The following is a 20,371-nucleotide window of genomic DNA, read 5'->3' as shown; positions in this document are numbered from 1 at the left end:
GCAGTGGACTGAGCACACAGCCCTGGGGGGCCCCTGTGCTCAGTGCGATGGTGTTGGAGATGCTGCTCCCGATCCGGACTGACTGAGGTCTCCCAGTCAGGAAGTCTAAGATCCAGTTGCAGAGGGAGGTGTTCTGGCCCAGTAGGCTCAGCTTTCCAATCAGTTTCTGAGGAATGATTGTGTTGAATGCTGAACTGAAGTCTATGAACAGCATTCGAATGTACATGTCTTTTTTGTCCAGGTGCGTTAGGGCCAGGTGGAGGGTGGTGGCGATGGCGTCGTCTGTTGAACGGTTGGGACGGTACATGAACTGCAGGAGGTCCCGTGAGGGCGGCAGCAGGGTCTTGATGTGCCTCATGACGAGCCTCTCGAAACACTTCATGATGATGGATGTGAGTGCAACGGGACAGTAGTTGTTCAGGCAGGACACTGAAGACTTCTTCGGCACAGGGACGATGGTGGCGGCCTTGAAGCACGTAGGAAAGATGGCACTGCTCGGGGAGATGTTGAAGATGTCAGTGATGTCAGTTTGCTGTAAATGTACCATTTGGACTCCAAGTTTACAGTAGTCCAGCCTCTCATCTAAAAGGAGGTTCTATTTAGCCAGAGCACAGATAAACCACAATGTCTTGAAGTGAAAATGTGCAATTTTCAAAACAACTAACACACACAAAATGTTGGAGGAATTCAGCAAGTCAGACAGCATCTATGGAAAAGAACAAAGAGTCTATGTTTCAGATCAAGACTGTTCATCGGGACTTGAAGATTCTTGACTTGAAACGTCGACTCCTTATTCCTTTCCGTAGATGCTGCCTGACTTGCTGAGTCCCTCCAGTATCTTGTGTACCTTGCTCTGGATTTCCAGCATTTGCAGATCTCATGGTTATGATTTGCAGAATATAAGTATTCAATGCTTGTTTTCAGGAGCATAAAAAAAATTCCAATGAATTTAACTGGAGGATGTACAATGCATATTCCTGTATCTTGCTCAAACATCTTCAATCAACTTTGGTGCAGGAAAAAAAATTATGCATATTTCTCACACTTTACTTCAAAATATAGTTAATGGTTGTAAAGATCATGGAGAGGTAAACTGGCAAAGTACCCAACAAATATTTTTGCTAACCAACAGGTATGCAAAGAAAAAGCAAGGAAATGAAACTTGGCTGCAGGGTTAAACCTGACCTCAGACAATGGAAGGCTAGAATGGAGGGCCCGGATAATATCCTTCTGTTTTAGCCACCAACTTAATCATTTGGCTCAACTAATCTGTGTTCATGGTTTGCAATAGGGATCTACTGTACGACACTTCTGATTTTTCTTCCCAGAGTCTATTTAAGTGTACAAACAATGCTTTTTTTTGCTATCTCATCTGCTTCTAACCTATAAGTTTCAAAATTAAAGATCATAAATTGCTAAGTAAAATGGTTCCCATCTTCATTCTAGTTCTTCTGTGGATCTTAGGTTAACTGGTAGCAACTTACTGGTTTGATGATCCATTTCTGTTTGGTAGAGCCCTCTGCCCAGACATTCTTCAGCAGTTTGATGTCATGAGGGAGGATGAAGGATTGTGGAAAAAAGTTGAACTCTGCTTTCCCAAATCGTACCTGCATTTTCAGTAAGTTACGCCACAGGCGATCCTTGCGCCCGATTTGAAATGATCCTGGAAAGTGATTCAGCTGGAAGGAAAAGGAAATACAGCAGTCTGAGAACACACACAAAATGCTGGGGGGACTCCTCAGGTCAGGCGGCATCTATAGGGAGGACTGAACAGTCGATATTTCAGACTGAGATCCTTCACCAGAACTCAAAAGGAAGGTGAAAGCCAGAATAGGGTAGAAAGAGGGGAAGGAGTACAAGCTGGCATGTGATAGATGAGTCCAGGCGACGAGGTAGGTGGGTGGGTAGGGGAGGTGGGATGAAGTGGGAAGCTGGAGGTGATTAGAGGAAGAGGTAAAAAGCCATCAATAAATGACACTACTAGTGTCTTAAACCATCTGGGTTCAAACTTGGGTCACTTATTGATGCAAACAAGAGAAAATCTGCAGAAGATGGAAATTCAAGCAACACACACAAAATGCTGGTGGACGCAGCAGGCCAGGCAGCATCTATAGGAAGAAGTACAGTTGACATTTCAGGCCAAGACCCTTCGTCAGGACTAACTGAAAGAAGAGATAGTAAGAGATTTGAAAGTGGGAGGGGGAGGAGGAGATCTGAAATGATAGGAGAAGACAGGAGGGGGAGGGAAGAAGCTAAGAGCTGGAAAGTAGATTGGCAAAAGGGATGCAGAGTTGGAGAAGGGGGAGGATCATGGGACAGGAGGCCAAGGGAGAAAAAGGGGGAGAGGAGCCCACAGGAAGATGGAGAGCAGGCAAGCAGTGATTGTGAGAGGGGCAGAGAGAGAAGGAAAAAAAAAGGGGGGAATAAAAATAAATAAGGGATGGGGTAAGAAGGGGAGGGGGGCATTAACAGAAGTTAAAGAAATCAATGTTCATGCCATCAGGTTGGAGGCTACCCAGACGAAATATAAGGTGTTGTTCCTCCAACCTGAGTGTGGCTTCATCTTTACAGTACAGGAGGCCGTGGATAGACATGTCAGAATGGGAATGGGATGTGGAATTAAAATGTGTGGCCACTGGGAGATTCTGCTTTCTCTGGTGGACAGAGTGTAGGTGTTCAGCAAAGCGGTCTCCCAGTCTGCGTCGGGTCTCACCAATATATAGAAGGCCGCACCGGGAGCACCAGATGCAGTATATCACCCAGCCGACTCACAGGTGAAGTGTTGCCTCACCTGCAAGGACTGTCTGGGGCCCTGAATGGTAGTGAGGGAGGAAGTGCAAGGGCAGGTGTAACACTTGTTCCGCTTACAAGGATAAGTGCTGGGAGGGAGATTGGTGGGAAGGGATGGGGGGATGAATGGACAAGGGCGTCGCATAGGGAGCGATCCCTGTGGAAAGCAGAAAGGGTGGGGGGGAGGGAAAGATGTACTTGGTGGTGGGATCCTGTTGGAGGTGGCGAATGTTGTGGAGAATTATGTGTTGGACCCAAAGGCTGGTGGGGTGGTAGGTGAGGACAAGGGGAACCCTATCCCTAGTGGGGTGGCAGGAGGATGGGGTGAGAGCAGATGTGCGTGAAATGGGAGAGATGCGTTTGAGAGCAGAATTGATGGTGGAGGAAGGGAATCCCCTTTCTTTAAAAAAGGAAGACATCTCCTTCGTCCTGGAATGAAAAGCCTCATCCTGAGAGCAGATGCAGTAGAGACGGAGGAATTGTGAGAAGGAGATGGCATTTTTGCAAGGGACAGGGTGGGAAGAGGAATAGTCCAGGTAACTGTGAGAGTCCGTAGGCTTACAGTAGACATCAGTAGATAAGCTGTCTCCAGAGATAGAGACAGAAAGATCAAGAAAGGGGAGGGAGGTGTCGGAAATGGACCAGGTAAACCTGAGAGCAGGGTGAAAGTTGGAGGCAAAGTTAATGAAGTCAACGAGCTCAGCATGCGTGCAGGAAGCAGCGCCAATGCAGTCGTGAATGTAGTGAAGGAAAAGTGGGGGGGACGGATACCAGTATAGGCTTGGAATATGGACTGTTCCACAAAGCCAACAAAAAGTCAGGCATAGCTGGGGCCCATACAGGTGCCCATGGCTACACCTATAGTTTGAAGGAAGTGGGAGGAGCCAAAGGAGAAATTATTAAGAGTAAGGACCAATTCCGCTAGATGGAGGAGAGCGGTGGTAGAGGGGAACTGGTTAGGTCTGGAATCCAAAAAGAAATGGAGAGCTTTGAGACCTTCCTTTGGGGGATGGAGGTATACAGGGACTGGACATCCACGGTGAAAATAAGGCGGTAGGGGCCAGGGAACCTAAAATCATCGAAAATCATTGGTTTTTTACTATTGAAATACAAGCAGAAATGCTGGAAATACTCAGCAGGTCAAGTAGCATTTGTCAGTTTGTCTCTATTATTAATGGGCATTTTCTTGCTTTTTATGTCAATTAGTCATACAACAGCAAACAGGCCATGCAGTCCAACTGGTCCATTCAAGCTAGTCCCATTTATAAGCTCTCCATATAACCTTCTAAACCTTTCCAATTCATGTACTTGTCCAACTGTCTTTTAAACATTATTCATGTACCTGCCTCAGCCACTTTCCCTGGCAGCTGATTCCACATAGATCCTTTGTGTGTATTTTTTTTAAAAAAGCGCTGTCCCTCAAATTCTAATACTTTTATTATCCTCTCACCTTCTAACTTTCCCCTCTAGTTTTTGATACACCAGCTCTAAGAAATAAAGTCCTAGCCTGTTCAGCCTCTCCCTTTAATTCAGACTCTTAAGTCCTGGCAGCATTCTTGTAAGTCTTTTCTGCACCCTTTGCAGTTTTATAACATCATTCTAATAGCAGGCTGATCAAAACTGAACACAATACTTTCCAAGTGCAGCCTCAGCCAGGGAGTGGAGATTACACATAGAGGTCAGATTTAGATAAACAGATTGTAGAAGAAAGAACATCAGGTTCTCAAGTTCCAATCACTTACCTTCTGATACTCCCGGAGAGTTTTGAAAAGTGGTGACTTCATATGGTGTCCCCAGCAACCCAACCAATCGTATGATCCTGAAATGCACACATATCAAACTTTCAACTCAGAAAGGGTGGTTTCTCTATCTCCCTTTTCATGCCATCCCATCACATGCAAGCTTATCCAGCAATTTCACGACCTGAAAGCCATTTGTTATGTTTGAACCCATCTGTGTACAGGAGAACATCACAGGACAATGTGATATACACATAACGGCCACTCTATTAGGTACACCTGCTTGTTAATGCAAATATCTAATCAACTAATCATGTGGTAACAAATCAATGAATAAAAGCATGCAGATATGGTGAAAAAGTGCAGTTATTGTTCAGAATGAGGAAGAAATGTGATCAAAGTGATTTTGACCATGGAATGATTGTTGGTGTCAGAGGGGGTGGTTTGAGTATCTCAGAAATGTGGGATTTTCATGCACAACAGTCTCTAGAGTTTACAGATAATGACTCTAAAAACAAAAGACATCCAGTGAGTGGCAATTCTGTGGGTGCAAATGCTCTGTTAATGAGAGAGGTCAGAGGAAAATGGCCAGACTGGTTCAAGCTGACAGGAAAGCAACACTAACTCAAATAACCATGCGCGTTACAACAGTGGTGGGCAGAAGAACATCTATGAACTCGCAACACATCAAAGTGGATAGGGTACAGCAACAGAAGACCACACTCGGTTCCACTACTGGGCTACACTCAAGAGCCCAGTGTAGCTTCCACTGGATGCCCAACCAACTCTTACCCGATTTAAGACACTACGCACATCAGTGAGAGGACTACAGATACACATTAGTGAAAGTTAAACAAAAGCAGTGCTTAAACTACCAGCAATCAAGGGATTTGGCCTCAAGGTATAAAGAGTTTCAAATTGTTGCTTTACAACCAGGGTATCAAAACAGCTAAATAAATCTGAAACACATCAGTAATGGTGAATATGAAAATATTAAATTAGAAACATAGAAAACCTACAGAACAGTACAGACCCTTCTGCCCACAATGCCGTTCCGAACATGTACTTATTTTTAATATTACCTGGGGTTACCTATAGCCATCTATTTTTCTAAGCAAAATAAATTGCTTATAAATTGTTGCAAAAATCCAAAATTATGTTTTTATCAGGACACTGCTTGGATTACAGAGAATAACTCATGAGGATAGGTTGAGTGTGCTTGAGTTTCTCCCTTTGAAGCAAAGGAGGATGAGAGGTGACTTGATAGAGGTGTACAAGATGATAAAAGGTATAGATAAGAGTGAACAGCCAGAGACACATTTTCCAGGACGAAAATGGCTAATACGAGGGGGAATAATTTGAAGTTGAATGAAGGAAAGTAGAGGAGGGATGGCAGGGGTAGTTTTTATTTTGCTTTTTGCACAGTGAAGGATATGTGGAATGCCCTGTGTGGTAGAGGCAGCTCCATTCAGGAGACTACTAGATGGGCACATGAACGAAATTAGAATGGAGGGCAATGTGGTAGGGACAGGTTAGATTGATCTTCGAGTAGGTGAAAAGGTCAGTTCAACACCATGGGCTGAAGAGAATGTACTACTGTGTTCTGCAAAATATGCTATCCTCCCCAGAGTGGACTACCTGTGGCTTCAGACTGCCAGAAATATATTTGATGCTTAAATGACTCACCTAGTTGAAGAACAATAAATGTTGACTTTGCCAGCAATGGCAACATCAAAATACCAAATAAAGCAAAATATTATCCCAACCTCTGTTGAGGATGTTCAGATGTTACCTATACTAGAATCAGCTAACTGGAACATGTTCCAGTGTAAGTACTGCAGGACATTTAAGAGCCAAGCTGAAATTCCACTTTTATTATTTTAACTGCTATTTTGAGATTCTAATAGACATATTGAGAATCAAAGAGCAAGATCTTAAACATCTTCGACCATAAGACATAGGAGTAAATGAGGCCATTCACAGTCCCACCAGTCTGCACTGCCATTCCATCATGGCCCATTTATTATCCCTCTCAACCCTGCTCCCTTGCCTTCTCCAGTAACCTTCGACACCCTTACTGAGACCCTCCGCTGGTCAGGGTCGACCATGTATATTGCCCCCTAGTTACCTGTATGATATGCAAGCCAGGGCAGTATGATGTGGAGAGCAAGCTGTTCCCCAAGCAGCAGGCTCTCCCTCTCCATGCAGCTGATGAATCCAAAGGAAAGGCAGAGACCGATACAGTTTGACTGTCGCAGGAGTTAGCAGTCAGCATTGAACTCAACGTAGGACTGCCTTAGGGATTCTATCTCTGGGTTTTTCCTTAGGGTTTATTCTCGAAGCCTTCCCCATGACTGGGTGTAGTAACAAGGCAGTGGAGATATGAGATCAGAGTTTTTCTTCTCTTAGATGAGCTGACAACCATGGACGAAGAGCCCCAACTGCCCAAAGCAACTAGTTTTAACCAGCTTTTGCCCCTTCTCCTGTCAAATAAAAACTATTCTGCCAGGGTTAGTAGCTAGACCGCAAGTGAAGGCCAGGAAGTGGACTTGGTTGTCAGAGGTTATACAAGACGCACGCCATTGGGAACATTTTAATAGGTTGTGGGAGCTTATCGCCACTACCAACCGGGAATGACAACCTAACTAATCAAGAACCTATCAACCTCCATTTTAAATACACCAAATGACTAGACAATGAATTACACAGATTCACCAACTTCTGGCTAAAGAACTTTCTCAATTTTCCATTAAAGGCAACAAACTAGTCCCATTTATAAGCACTTGTAACAAGTACAGTCAAAGATTAGATTCCATTTTCTACACTCCACAAGTAAATACATTGCAATTATTCACTAATGTTAGATGGACAATAGCTCTCAAATCTGCAACCCATAAAATATAGAAGGCACATATAAATTAGCGGAAGCTATTGATTCCTGTCAGAGCAATATTTCACAGTGACCTTCATTGTCGCTGGGTCTAGATACAGGAACTCCCTACTCAATCACAGCAGCAGAAGAGCTGCAGCAGTTTAAAAGGCAGTAGTTCACAGTCACCTTCTAAAGGACAATTAAAAGTTAAAAAACAGTTAAAGGATAGGGAATAAATACTGGCCATGCTCAGATGCTCTCACCATGTAAATGAAAAATAATGCAATATCTTACTTTTAGTGATTTTGAAGTGGGATCTGGCTACAGTGTTTTTCACAACTATGGGGGTTACAGCTGACATCTTCCATTTCATTTGCTTCCTTTGCTCCCATGGCAACTGTTCGACTATAAAGGTGACAATACAAGAAATTAAGTTAAACAAAATTTATATTACATTAGGGTATTAGTGGAGTGGTTAGCACAATTGCTTTACAGCACCAGCAATAACCAGTTGGGTTTTGATTCCCATCTCTGTCGGTTAAAAGTTTGTACATTCTCCCTGTAACACTGTGGGTTTCCTCCAGGTGCTCCAGTTTCTTCCCACATTCCAAAGATGTACGGCTAGTGTAAATGAATTATGGGCACGCTATTTTGGCAACACTTACAAGCTGCCCCCAGCACACTTAGCAGTACGAAAAGTTCAGTTATTTAAAACAGGAAGCAGACAAAACACATGGGTCAGCCAAGATTGGAGCTTTAATTTCTTGTGTGTTTTGAGTTAGGTTCACTTGGCTGGTATAGTGTTACATACAAGAGTCCTCAGCATGATTTTTTTGCAAATAAGAATTACAGGAAACACGCATAAAATGCTGGAGGAGCTCAGCAGACCAGGCAGCATCTACGGAAAAGAGTACAGTCAGTGTTTCGGGAGTTTTCTCTTCTTAAGAATTACAGGAATAAGGTAATGAGAAAGGTAGCAAAAATCCCCTTCTCTCAATACCTCCATCTCCGCCATACCTCCTCTCAGGATGAGGCTTTTCATTCTAGAATGAAGGAGATATACTCCTTTTTCAAAGAAAGGGGCTTCCCTTCCTCCACCATCAATGCTGCCCTCAACTGCCTCTTCCATTTCACACGTCTGCTCTTCTACCATCCTTCCGCCACCCTATCAGGGATAGGGTTCTTCTTGTCTTCACCTACCACCCCACCAGCCTCCATGTTCAGCACATAATTCTCCGAAACTTATGCCACCTCCAACAGGATCCCACCACTAGATACACCTTTCCCTCCCCCCAACTTTTTGCTTTCCACAAGGATTGCTCTCTACACGACTCCCTTGTTCATTCATCCCTCCCCACTGAACTCCTTCCTGGCACTTATCCTTGCAAACGGAACAAGTGCTATATCTGCCTCCACACCTCCTCCCACACTATCATCCAGGGCCCTAAACAGTCCTTCCAGGTGAGGCGACACTTCACCTGAGAATCTGTTGGGGTCATTTACTGTGTTCAGTGCTCCCGGTGTGGCCTCCTATATATCGGTGAGACCCGACGAAGATTGGGAGACCCACTTCGCCGAGTACTTATGCTCCATCCACCAGAACAAGCGGGAACTCCCAGTGGCCACCGATTTTAATTCTACTTCCCATTCCGATAAGTCCATCTATGGCCCCTTCCACTGTCGTGATGAAGCCACACTTAGGTTAGAGGAACAACACCTTATATTCTGTTTGGGTAACCTCCAAGCTGATAGCATGAACATCGATTTCTCAAACTTCTGGTAATGACACCCCACCCCTCACCTGTTCACCATTTCCCATCCCTCCCTCACCTATCACCTGGCCATCCCATCGCCTCCTTCTGGGGCTTCTCCCCCCCTTTCTTTCGTTCATGGCTTTCTGTCTCTTTCATCAATCAACTTCCAGCTATTTACTTCATCCCTCCCTCTCCAGGTTTTACCTATCACATGGTGTTTCTCTATCCCCTCCCCCCACCATTTAAATCTACTCCTCAGCCTTTTTTCCTCCAGTCCTGACGAAGGGTTTCAGCCGAAAACATCGACTTCTTTTTTTCCCCATATATGCTGCCTGGCTTGCTGAGTTCCTCTAGCAATTCGTGTGTGTTGCTCGGATTTCTAGCATCTGCAAATTTTCTCTTGTTTGTGATTTGAAAATAGTACATTAGGCATAATTGAGATCAGTAGAAATTTGCAAATTTATTTTTCGTTGTAAATAAAGGCATTTGTTAATTCGTATAATTATCCTAAATAAGGTTTACATTTCCTTTCTTACTTTTCTCATTTGGTGTCCCAAAGTAAATCATCAAAGGCATATCATGAAACAGGCTTTTTATTAATGCTGGCTTAGCAACTTGATGTTTACACTCTTGAGCTTGTGAATACCCAACATGAGAAGCATTCCTAAGGAAAAGGAAGAACAATTAGATCCATATTAGAGCACTGCCATGAATTTACTATGCTATAAATACCTTAAGAACAAATGAATAGTTGTTATAGTCTCAATATGAAAAACTCCCAGCTACCTAGTCCATATTAGCAACTGGAATTCTAAGGAAGCATTTTTCAACTTCATAGGCATCCGTTAGTCTCTTGAGACCATGGATTTGCACCTCGGAAGATTTCCAGGGAGCAGGCCTGGGCAAGGTTGTACGGAAGACCAACAGTTGCCCATGCTGCAAGTCTCCCCTCTCCACACCACCGATGTTGTCCAAGGGAAGGGCATCAGACCCATACAGCTTGGCACCGGTGTCGTCGCAGAGCACTGTGTGGTTAAGTGCCTTGCTCAAGGACACAACATGCTGCCTCAGCCAAGGCTCTAACTAGCGACCTTCAAATCACTAGATGAACGCCTTAACTACCTGGCCAAGCGCCAACACATTTTTCAACTACAACAGAACAAAACACTTTGGAAGATACAGATTAAGGAGTTAGGTGCCCAAAAAGCCCTTTATTAAGCAAAAATTACTTAAGCAGGTGGTACAGCAAAAACATTACATTTTATAGGAGATATCAGTTGCTATTAAAGGTATAAAAAAGTTGGAGACTAGTCAAATTCCTCCTAATATTTGGTGGCTGCAGCACATCAAAAGCAAAGTAACTTGTTTTGATAAGGTGAGTAGACATGGTGAAACTTAAAATTCATTCACCCCATGATTATTGTTGGATAGTAGGAGAGCAAATGACTCAGTATATATGCCCACTTAAGTACCTTCATTAATATATTGCAAACTATTATTTATAATATATCATATATATCTCATTTTAATTGATTTTTTAATGTACTACACTGAGATGATGTCACAAAACAACATATTTCATGACACGTCAGTGATACTAAACCTGATTCTGAAATTGTAATATTTTATTCTGCGCTCCGTAATTGTTTTTCCCTTGTACTATCTGAATCCAGTGAAGTGATGAAATTACCTGTTATAGTGGAAATTTAGTAAGTGAATGTTTGCTAACCAGAGGAGACCTGTATAATTCCTTCAACCTCACCAGAACGAGTGTGAGATCTCTCGGTGGCTGCTGACCACTGCCTACTCTACGATAATTAGGGATGAGCCACCAAATGTTAGGTACTTACACGTTTAAAAAGACCATACTATAAATAAGACATTTATTCATCCTGAATGACAATCTATACAACTTCTATACAAACAGGTATACAGCAAAAGCAAAATCTCCTCAAAATGTGGCAGAAAGCAAGAAAAGGAGAAGTAGCATACTGGATTCCAGGGAACAGACTAGGAAAACACAGGTACAATAAGTCAAATGAAATAATGTTGCTTTTTCAGAAAACGTACTTTATATCAGGAGACTCAGGCATTGCTTCATTAAAATTCATCTTGGTTGAACCGTCCATTGACATCGTAGAATAAGAATCTGCAATTGTAGAACACTCAGACTCTTCTGAAAAGTAACACGAGGTACTTATATAAGGCTACTTAAATATCATAAAGGATTAATATGATTCGGAGAACAGCCCTTTATCATTGAAGTACTTCTCGAAAGGTAACATGTCTAAGGAGTGCAGCATAGATTGTCTAAAATATGGATGATTCAAGTGTTTATGTCAGCTAAACTAACTTGAGTAGAGTCTATTCAACTTTTAGGTTCAGCTTTAGACCTGGCAAGAAAATGATTACAGAACTATTATAGCATGTATAGAAACCATGCAGCTAATCAAGAATAGGCTATCTTCTGCAAGAGCTAACTGGTTAATCCCATTTTCCCCACAGCATTTCTTACTCATTTATCTATTCAGACCTGATTACACTTAACAGAATTATACATAGTTTGTGGCCTGAGTGTTCCTTTTATTTCCAAAGAATTTGAATACAAAAATAAAGATGTCTTTTCACAATTATATAGGGCCTTGAAAAAACTACACTTGGAATCTTGAGAACTTTTTTCCCCAGAAAGGAGAGAGGGTAAATTTGACCATTTGCCATTGTAGCTCCTAGGATGCCTAATAAGGACAAAGTAAGTAGGCTAGGCAACTGTTCTTTAGATTTTAAAGAATGAGGTAACCTTATGAGGCCAATAAAATGCTTAAAGGACTTGACATGCTAGAAACAGAGAGGGTGCTCCCCTGGTCAGAGAGCCCAGTACCAAGGACTCGTTGTCAAATAATAGTTAGTACCTCAGAAGGGCAATGAATGCTCAGTCATTGATTGTAATCAAAATTGAGATTGATGTATTTTTGGATATTAGAGTAATAAATGGAAATGGAGATGGAGAAGGAAAATGGTGTTAAGGTAGAAGATCCACTTGACTGAACAAACTCAAGGAACTAAGTGCTCTTGCTCCCATTTATTATGTTCTTCTGTTTTTTGTGGGCTCTGAGTCTTGTGTAAGGACAGGTAATCTTATATTCAAGGAAAGGTTTTTGCAAATCTCAAAAAACTTTAAAAAAAAAGCAATAAACTATTTTGATTCAATTGTCCTAAATATTAAAACTAAAAACTGGGAACAAAGATAGACTGAAGGAAGGTCTTAACACTTAATTTAAAAAAAAACAGACTTAATCTCAAAGCTAGATGCAAAATTTTAAAATAAAAATAACAATGAAACTACTTAATAGCCTGAAGCCCTAAGGCTCCATGGGGAATTTGGTACAACGTTAAACAACTTGTTACAACAATATACGAAGCAATTCACGTAGGCTTGGAGTTTCTAGGGATTAACATGAACACAAGAGAATCTCTAAAGAACACCCAAAAACCAAATTTACCATCACAATCCTGGCTGCTGGCATCCTCCAAACCATCTGCAGTGTCTTCCCCTTCAATGTCAACACTAATTTAAAAAAAACACAATTTAGATAATTTCCAGAGTATTACACTCTTAATTATCCTGGTCATTTTCTTTAAAGTAATGTGTTTCTTCCACATAATACTCTTAATAACCAGGAAATTTTTAATAAAAGGGTTGAAAGATGAGATTTTCACTGTATCTTGGTACGTGTGACGATAATAAATCAATACCAAACTATATGGTTGGCAGCAACAGCAACAATTGATACTTGAGAGGGGAAAGAGTAGGAAATTATATAACTAGTTCTGCTTTCTGCTGAGTAACAGAGCTAAGGTAAGAAACTCACTCAAGTAGAAAAATATATAACAGTTTACAACTTTTTATAGAGCAGGCAAAAACATTGTTCATTTTCTCTAAAAAAGAAAGAGGAGTATGTTTCAAGCACGGAGAAAGGATCTCACCCAAAATATTGACTGTTTATTCCCCTCCACAGATGCTGCCTGGTCTGCTGGGTTCCTCCAGAATCTTACTTGTGTTGCTCTGTATTTCCAGCATCTGCAGAACCTCTTCGTGTTTATGACTTGCCTCTATACATTACCTCCTCTTCCATTGAAAAAGTGACTTGTAGGCATAACATTTCCATCAATGCACAGGAACAGACCTGATGGCCTACGAAGTCTGCTCCAATCATGATGCCAAATTAAACTATGCCCATGGTCTATATCCCTCCATTCCTTGCTTGTTCATGTATTCCTCTCAGTGACTCTTAAGCATTGCTATTATGTCCACTTCTACCACTTTGTAAACAACCTTCATTCATAGAACACCTTTAAACTTTCCCCTTTTCACATTAAAAGCAGTGTCAAATAACAGAGAATATTTCCAAGCTGGGAAATACTCTTAGACATTCCCAGTTTGACTCTGATGAATGGCAAGCAGGCACAGATCTTAGTCACCAGCAAGCTGAGAGAAAAGCCCTTCAGAATTTGCAGCAAGAATAGGATCAGGATCACATAGTGATAGCTATTGCACTCAGCTCTAGAACATAGAACAACAGTAAGCCCACAATATGCTGACCTTTTAACCTACTCCAAAATCAACCTAACCTTTCCCTCTCACATAGCCTCCATTTTTTTTAATCATCCATGTACAATCTAAGAATTACTTAAGTGTCCCTAATACATTTGTCTCTACTACTACACATGGCAGCGTGTTCCACACCCATCACTCTTTGTGTAAAGAACTTACTTTTGATAGTCCCACCCCCATATTTTCCTCCGATCACTTTAAAATTATGGCCCCTTGCATTAGCCATTTCTGTACTGGGAATAAGTCTCAACTCTCCACTCAATCTATGCCTCTTATCATCTTGTACACCACAAAAAGACACTCTCATCCTCCTTTGCTCTACAGAGAAAAGCCCAGGCTTGCTCAACCCATGTTCAAAAGACATGCCCTGTAGTCCAGGAGGCATCCTGGTAAATCTCTGCACTCTCGCTAATACTTCCAACATCCTTCTTGAAATGAGGCAACCAAAACTGAACCCATATTCCAGTGTGATTTTATAGAGCTGCAATATTTTCTCGTAGCTCTTGAACTTCATCCTCCTACTAATGAAGGCCAACACATCATATGCCTTAACATGGCAACTATGAAGGATCTACGGACATGGACCCCAAGATCCACCTGCTCATTCACACTGCCAAGAAGCCTGCCATTAACCCTATATAACGCCTAAAAATTCAACCTTCCAAAATGCATCACTTCACACTTTTCAGAGTTGAATTCCATCTGTCACCTCTCAGGCCAGCCATGCATCCTGATGATGCCCTACAAAAATCCTCCACACTATCCACAAATCCAACCTTCATGTCATGTTTAATACTGGGAGTATTCGGTAGCACCCACCCACTTCCTCCTCCACTTCCAGCGTGCCCCCCCCCCCAACCTCATAGCCACTGGGACAATAAACAGCAGATAGATACACAGGTTTAGGAAAGGTGCAAAAACTACAAGGTTATTGTCATGGGTGACTTTGACCTTCCTAATATTGATTGGCTCCTTAGTATAAAGAGTTTAGATGGAGGTTAAGGGTAAGGATGAAGGCATTGGAGCTTCTGAAAAAGATAGAAGTTCCTGGGGCCAGATAGGACATTACCCAGGGTACTTCAGGAAGCGAAGGAAGAGGTTGCTGAGGTTTTGACAACAATCTTCGCACCCTCCCTGGCCAGAGGGGTGTACCAGATGCTTGTTCGATTGCAAATGTTGTTCAAAAATAGGTAATAAGGATAACCTTGTGAGTCCTACATTAGTGGTGGGCAAATTGTTGGAGAGGATTCTTAGGAACTGAATTTACAAGCATTTGGAGGAGTATAGTCTTATTAGGGATAGTCAGGATGATGTTGTGAGGGGAAGGTTGTGCTTTGTGAGCCTGACTGAATTTCTCAAGGGGTTGACAAAACAAACTGATGAAGGTAAAATGGTGGATGTTGTTTATATGAGTTTTAATAAGGCATCTGACAAGGTTCCCATGGCAGAATCATTTAGGAAGTCATGAAACATGGTGGCCATGGAAACTTGACTGCATGGATTCAGATATGACTAGCCCACAGAAGATGATAGAGCTCATTCTATCTGGAGGTCGCGACTAATGGTGTTCTGCACGGATCTATTCTAGGACTCCTTTTCCTGGTAAGTTTTGTAAATTACTTTTCGTTTTAAAAAATATAAGCTGAGGGATGGGTTAGTAAGTTCGCAGATGACACAAAGATTGGAGGTACTGTGGATAGTACAGAAGATTGTTATCAGGATAAAGACAAGTTGCAAAGTTGGACAGAAGTGGCAGATGGAGTTTAATCTGAAAAAGCGTGAAGTGATACATTTTGGAAGATCAAACTTGAATACAGAGTACAAAGTATTCTTAGCATTGTGGAGGAACAGAGGAACTTTGGGTCCAAGTCCACTGATCCTTCAAAGTTGTTGTGGAAGTTGATAAAGGGATATAGCCCAATGGTCTCATTGACGGGGGCGGGGGGAGTGTGGTTTGAGTTCAAGAGCCATGACCTAATGTCGCAGCTCTATAAAATTCTGGTTAGACCATACTGAGAGTAGTGTCCTCAGTTTTAGACACCTCACATTAGCAAGGATGTGGAGTTTTAGAGAAGACACAGATATTTACCAGATGTTGCCTAGATTAAGAGAATGTGTCTAATGAGGAAAGATTAATTGAGCTAGGGCTATGGATGAGAGACGATTTGATAGTGGTATATAAGAATATGAGAGGCATAGTGGCCACCCAGCACCTTTTCCCTGAAATGGCAATGACCAATACCAAAGGAAATCCATTTAAGGTGAATGGAAGGAAGTTTAACAGAGATATCAAAGGTACATGTATATATACACATGTAACGCCCTGGGAAAGGTTTCACTGCTAATGTAATGGTCTGTTAATAAAAAGTGTTTTGGTTGAGGTTAGAGATACCAGGTGCTTTGAAATGTGCGCCGTCCAATGGTGGGAGGGTGTTTTCGTGCTGTGTGTCTGACACCAGGGGGATCTGGACTTTGTTCGGCGGGAGATGGAGAGAGAAGATGCCGGAGGGAGGAGATCATAGGACTCGACGTGGTGTGCAGCCATGATCCGACAAAGGCCGAGGAGATTGAAGGAAGATTGACAAAGGGTTAACTGTGAGCTCCAACTTGTGCACATTAGACTGTTTCATTAAAATGGGCCCTTTTCTTTTTCTACTTTTTCTTCACTAACCCTGTAGTCAAATTAAGAATTAAAAAGCTAAATTGTTTAATTGTATGCAGTGTACTGTCTGTTATTTGGTGGTACTGATTTGTAACAGGGTAACAGATCACACAGCATCCACACAAACGGGGGCTTCGGGGTGGATTCGCATCTCAACCTCACCCGCTTGGCAGGGCCAGAGATAGTCTTCCCTAGACTTACGCAGCCGACAGAACCTGAGGGTTACAATTGTGGGGGTATTGTTTGGGATAGATTTTATTGGATGCTATATGACTGCCCTGAGCATTGAACCAGTAGGTTGTATGTTCAAGTCCGTGCTAAACTATTGTCCAGTAAAGTGATTACAATACATGGGAATGGATGCTGCCAGAGTTGAGCGGTGGTGTGAATCTACGGGGTTACTGGTAACGAATGTGTGCGTGTTGAGTGGGGTAGATATTCGTATTCCTGATGTGTTGTTAATTTGACTTGTAAGTACTGTTAAAGTTACAAGTGTGGGACGGAGATTTGATAAAATGACGGGCATAGACTTTTAGTTCAGACTAGTGCTGGGGCAGTGGAACTACCTGGTACTATTGGGGCCCCAGGACAGGTGGGGGCCCATGGACTGTCCATACTTTCCGGGAGGAGGAGAGTGCAAGAGAGGAGGCTGAATCACAAGTCAAGTCTCCCGTAGCTGGGAGCGGAGACTTCAAAGACAGGTTTCTCTCATCTCTGCGGAGCAAGGGAAAGGAGTGGTCTGATTTGGAATGTCTAATTAGTTCCCCAGCGAGGAGGTAGCAGCCTTACCTCCCTGGCGAATATGAGTTGTTAGATGAGTGGCAGTGCTCTGATGACGTAAAACGACAGCGATGGTTGAAAGTTTGAGCAGGCAGGCTGCTGACGTAGTGAGATCCGTAGAGGCACAGAACCCCCTTGCCACTTCTGTGGTCTACATGCAAGAACCAGTAAAGGTGTTTGGTGCGACGGGAAGCCCAATGGAGCTCATGGTGGGGTTTCAGAACATGTGTCGTGAGGAGGGGGAGAAGCTTATATTTTTTGGCTGCAGAGGTAGCTAAATTGTTTGCGGTATAGAGAGGCCATTCAGGCGGCTGAGGTGGATCAGTTAAGAATGGACCAAATAGCGAAAAGCGCCCAGTCCCAGAACCGATTGCTTGGGGTCTCCAACTGTCTCACAAGACGCGCTCCCTTCCCCTCCCTCATTTGTTGAGCTGATCGGAGAAGTACAAGAGGAGGAGAATGCGTCGGAGGCACGGGAGGCCTCCATCGGCAGGGTACAGTCCTCGGTATTAGTCCCCTGCGTTGAAGTGACCGCAGATAGCCTGCCCCAGGGAGTGGCAGAGGAGATCATGGCAGAGTTGAGAACTGAGATGTCCCGGTTATTATCAGTGGGTGTTCCCCCCCCGCATGATAGAACTGATAGGGAGGCATTTCTTCTAAGGGGACAGACTACGCAGAGGACAGCTAGCAGCCGAGGTCCTGTGAGATGGGAGCGGCCGATATTGTCTGTGGCGAAGAGGGATACTTCAGGCGGGAGTGTGAACAATGGGAAACCCCCTTGGAGAATAAACCCCCAGGTACCTAAGCAGAGAGAGACATTAAGAAAACTTAGAGATTCAGTGAGGGGATAGCCTGATGTACTAGGGGGAACACATTTCCAGAAATATATCGAAGAACACCCGAAAGCAAAAAACCATATTCCTGGAGGTTTAGTTGGGCAAAGCTCCAGTGTATCACCACAGATAGAGGGCATTTATGCTAGCGCCATACTTGACACAGGGTTGCAGGCCACTTTGCTGTACCAGACATTTTACAACCAGTATTTGATGCATTTACTATTGACATCACTCAGTGCACTAGAGATCTGGGGTCTTAGTGTGGGAAATTATCCATATGATGGTTATTTGTCAGTGAAGCTGGAGTTTTCGGAGGCTGATGTGGGATTGGTTGAGGTCCTTATTACATTAGCGCTGGTTTGTCTGGACCCTGTTGAGAAGGGCGGTGTTTCAATTCTTGTGGGGACCAACACTCCTATTGTGAGGAGGCTAATGGGAGCCTGCAGGGAGAAAGCTGGAGAGAGCTTTCTGAGACTATTGTCCATTCACCTGGTGTTTCGAGCTGCTTTTGAGGAAGTGCGTGGCTGCATTGGGCCAGATAACGAGTTTAAATGAGGGACTGCCGGGTTCACCCAGTCAAAGACAATTGTGATACGGCCCAGGAAGTAGCAAGAGTAATGGGAAACCCCAAATTTCCTGGAATGCCTGAGGAGTCAGGCATGCCTGCTGGGGTACTGGTGAGGCCCGAACTGCAGAAGCCTTCAGTTGTACTGGCGAACAGGATGGGAGCGGTTGTCAAGAAAGCTACAAAGAGGGAGGTCACCTTCAAGCAGGGGATGCCCCTGGCACATCTCTTCCCAGTGATGGTAATGTCTAGAATCACTATGAGACAAGCCGGGGTGAAGCTATCTGCAAAAGGGGGAATGTTGACCGCTGAGTCATTCAACTTTGGAGACTCCCCAGTATCTGCAGGTTGGAAGAGGAGGTTGACAGAGAAGATGTTGAAGGTGGAAGGTGTCTTTTCCACTGACGAGTTTGATGTGGGTAACCGAGGACACCCTGTTAAGAGAAAGGTCGCGGCGACTTGCCCCTGCAGAGGTGGAAGACGTTCGGCAGCATTTGTGTAAGTTGAAGGAAGCTGGGATCATCACCAAGTCCAGAAGCCCCTATGCGTCCCCAGTAGTAGTGGCCAGGAAGAAGAATGGGAAGGTAGACTATAGGACTCTGAGGGTAAAGAGTTTCTTAGCCCTTTGGAGCGAGGTGGGATGTGAGATATGAAGAGGCCTTTCAGTCACTAAAGGAGCTGCTGACACAGGCGACTGTGCTGGCTTTTGCAGACCATATGTACTGCATACAGATGCCAGCAGAGGGGGCTTAGGGATGTCCTGTATCAGGATCAGGGCATTGGGTTGAGACCTGTTGCATTTGTCAGCTGGAGTCTGTCGTTCTCTGAGAAAAACTATCCCACTCACATTGGAGTTTCTAGTGTTGAAATGGGCTGCGGTGGATAAGTTGAGTGACTACCTCTATGGTGCCAAGTTTGAGGTGAGGATGTACAACAATCTCCTAACTTATATCCTGACCTCGGCAAAATTGGATGCCACAGGCCATCGGTGGTCGGCAGAGTTGTCTGCCTATGATTTCAGCCTGAAGTACCGGCCGGGAAGTAGGAACATTGATGCTAATGTTTTGTCCCGACATGCACATGATGGGTTGGACAGGGACGGAGAGTGGGAGAGCATTCCTGCCCTGGGAGTGAAAGCCGTGTGCCAGTTTGCCATCATGATGAAGGCAGACGGAAGGCAAGGGCAGGATCAAACGGTAGATCAATTGGGACCTTTTCATGACGCCATTCCACAAGCTTACTGTAACCTGACTGCTCTGTAGACAAACCAGTTACTGGAATTGAGTCCTGGGGAAGTGGTAGCTGCTCAGCGAGATGACCCGGGCATCAGTTCCATTTGGTCAGCAATCAAAAAGGGAGACATCGCCCAAGCGGAGAAGATGAAACACACTGTGGTGCCTCCATTACTGACAGAATGGCCCGGATTGGAGTTGAGAAATCGGATCCCATACTGGGTCACATCGCCTCCGGACCGGCCTTGGCGTTCTCAGCTGGTTCTGACTGAAGTATCAGAGGATTGTGTAGAAGTGACTTCATGATGATTCTGGACATTTGGGAGTTGAAAAGACCTATGGGTTGCTCACAGATCAGTTCTATTGGCCCTGAATGAAGCTGGAGGTATTAGAATACTGTAAATCATGCATTTCATGCATACGGAGGAAGACACTGCCTATGAGGGCCGCTCTGTTGTCCCACTTGCAGAGTGTGTATGGATTTCCTGTCAATAGAGGCAAAAGCCAGTAACATGGCAAATGTCTTAGT

The 20,371-nt window shown here is 43.6% G+C and overlaps 1 protein-coding gene across 6 annotated transcripts in view; it reads right to left on the bottom strand.

Moving 5' to 3' along the window:
* The window catches only part of ttll4 (tubulin tyrosine ligase-like family, member 4), a 113,154-nt gene that overhangs the window by 47,011 nt on the left and 45,772 nt on the right, over window positions 1-20,371 (bottom strand). For 4 of the 6 annotated variants that reach the window (XR_010018382.1, XM_063051354.1, XM_063051353.1 and 1 more), the window contains exons 3-8: window positions 12,656-12,720; window positions 11,226-11,331; window positions 9,692-9,819; window positions 7,696-7,806; window positions 4,533-4,609; window positions 1,485-1,679 (exon numbers count right to left, since the gene is read on the bottom strand). Coding sequence is in view for 5 of the 6 variants with exons in the window: in XM_063051354.1 (XP_062907424.1) it covers window positions 1,485-1,679; window positions 4,533-4,609; window positions 7,696-7,806; window positions 9,692-9,819; window positions 11,226-11,331; window positions 12,656-12,720 (682 nt within the window). In the remaining variant the exon portion in view is untranslated. The remainder of the gene's footprint in view (window positions 1-1,484; window positions 1,680-4,532; window positions 4,610-7,695; window positions 7,807-9,691; window positions 9,820-11,225; window positions 11,332-12,655; window positions 12,721-20,371) is intronic. The other 2 variants (XM_063051357.1, XM_063051355.1) reach the window with 2 other exon arrangements.

Source organism: Mobula hypostoma, chromosome 6 (genome assembly GCF_963921235.1).
Source record: "Mobula hypostoma chromosome 6, sMobHyp1.1, whole genome shotgun sequence".
NCBI lineage: Eukaryota > Metazoa > Chordata > Chondrichthyes > Myliobatiformes > Myliobatidae > Mobula > Mobula hypostoma.
The sequence above is the reverse complement of the archived record's forward strand: the minus strand, read 5'-3'. Positions and strand labels throughout refer to the sequence as shown.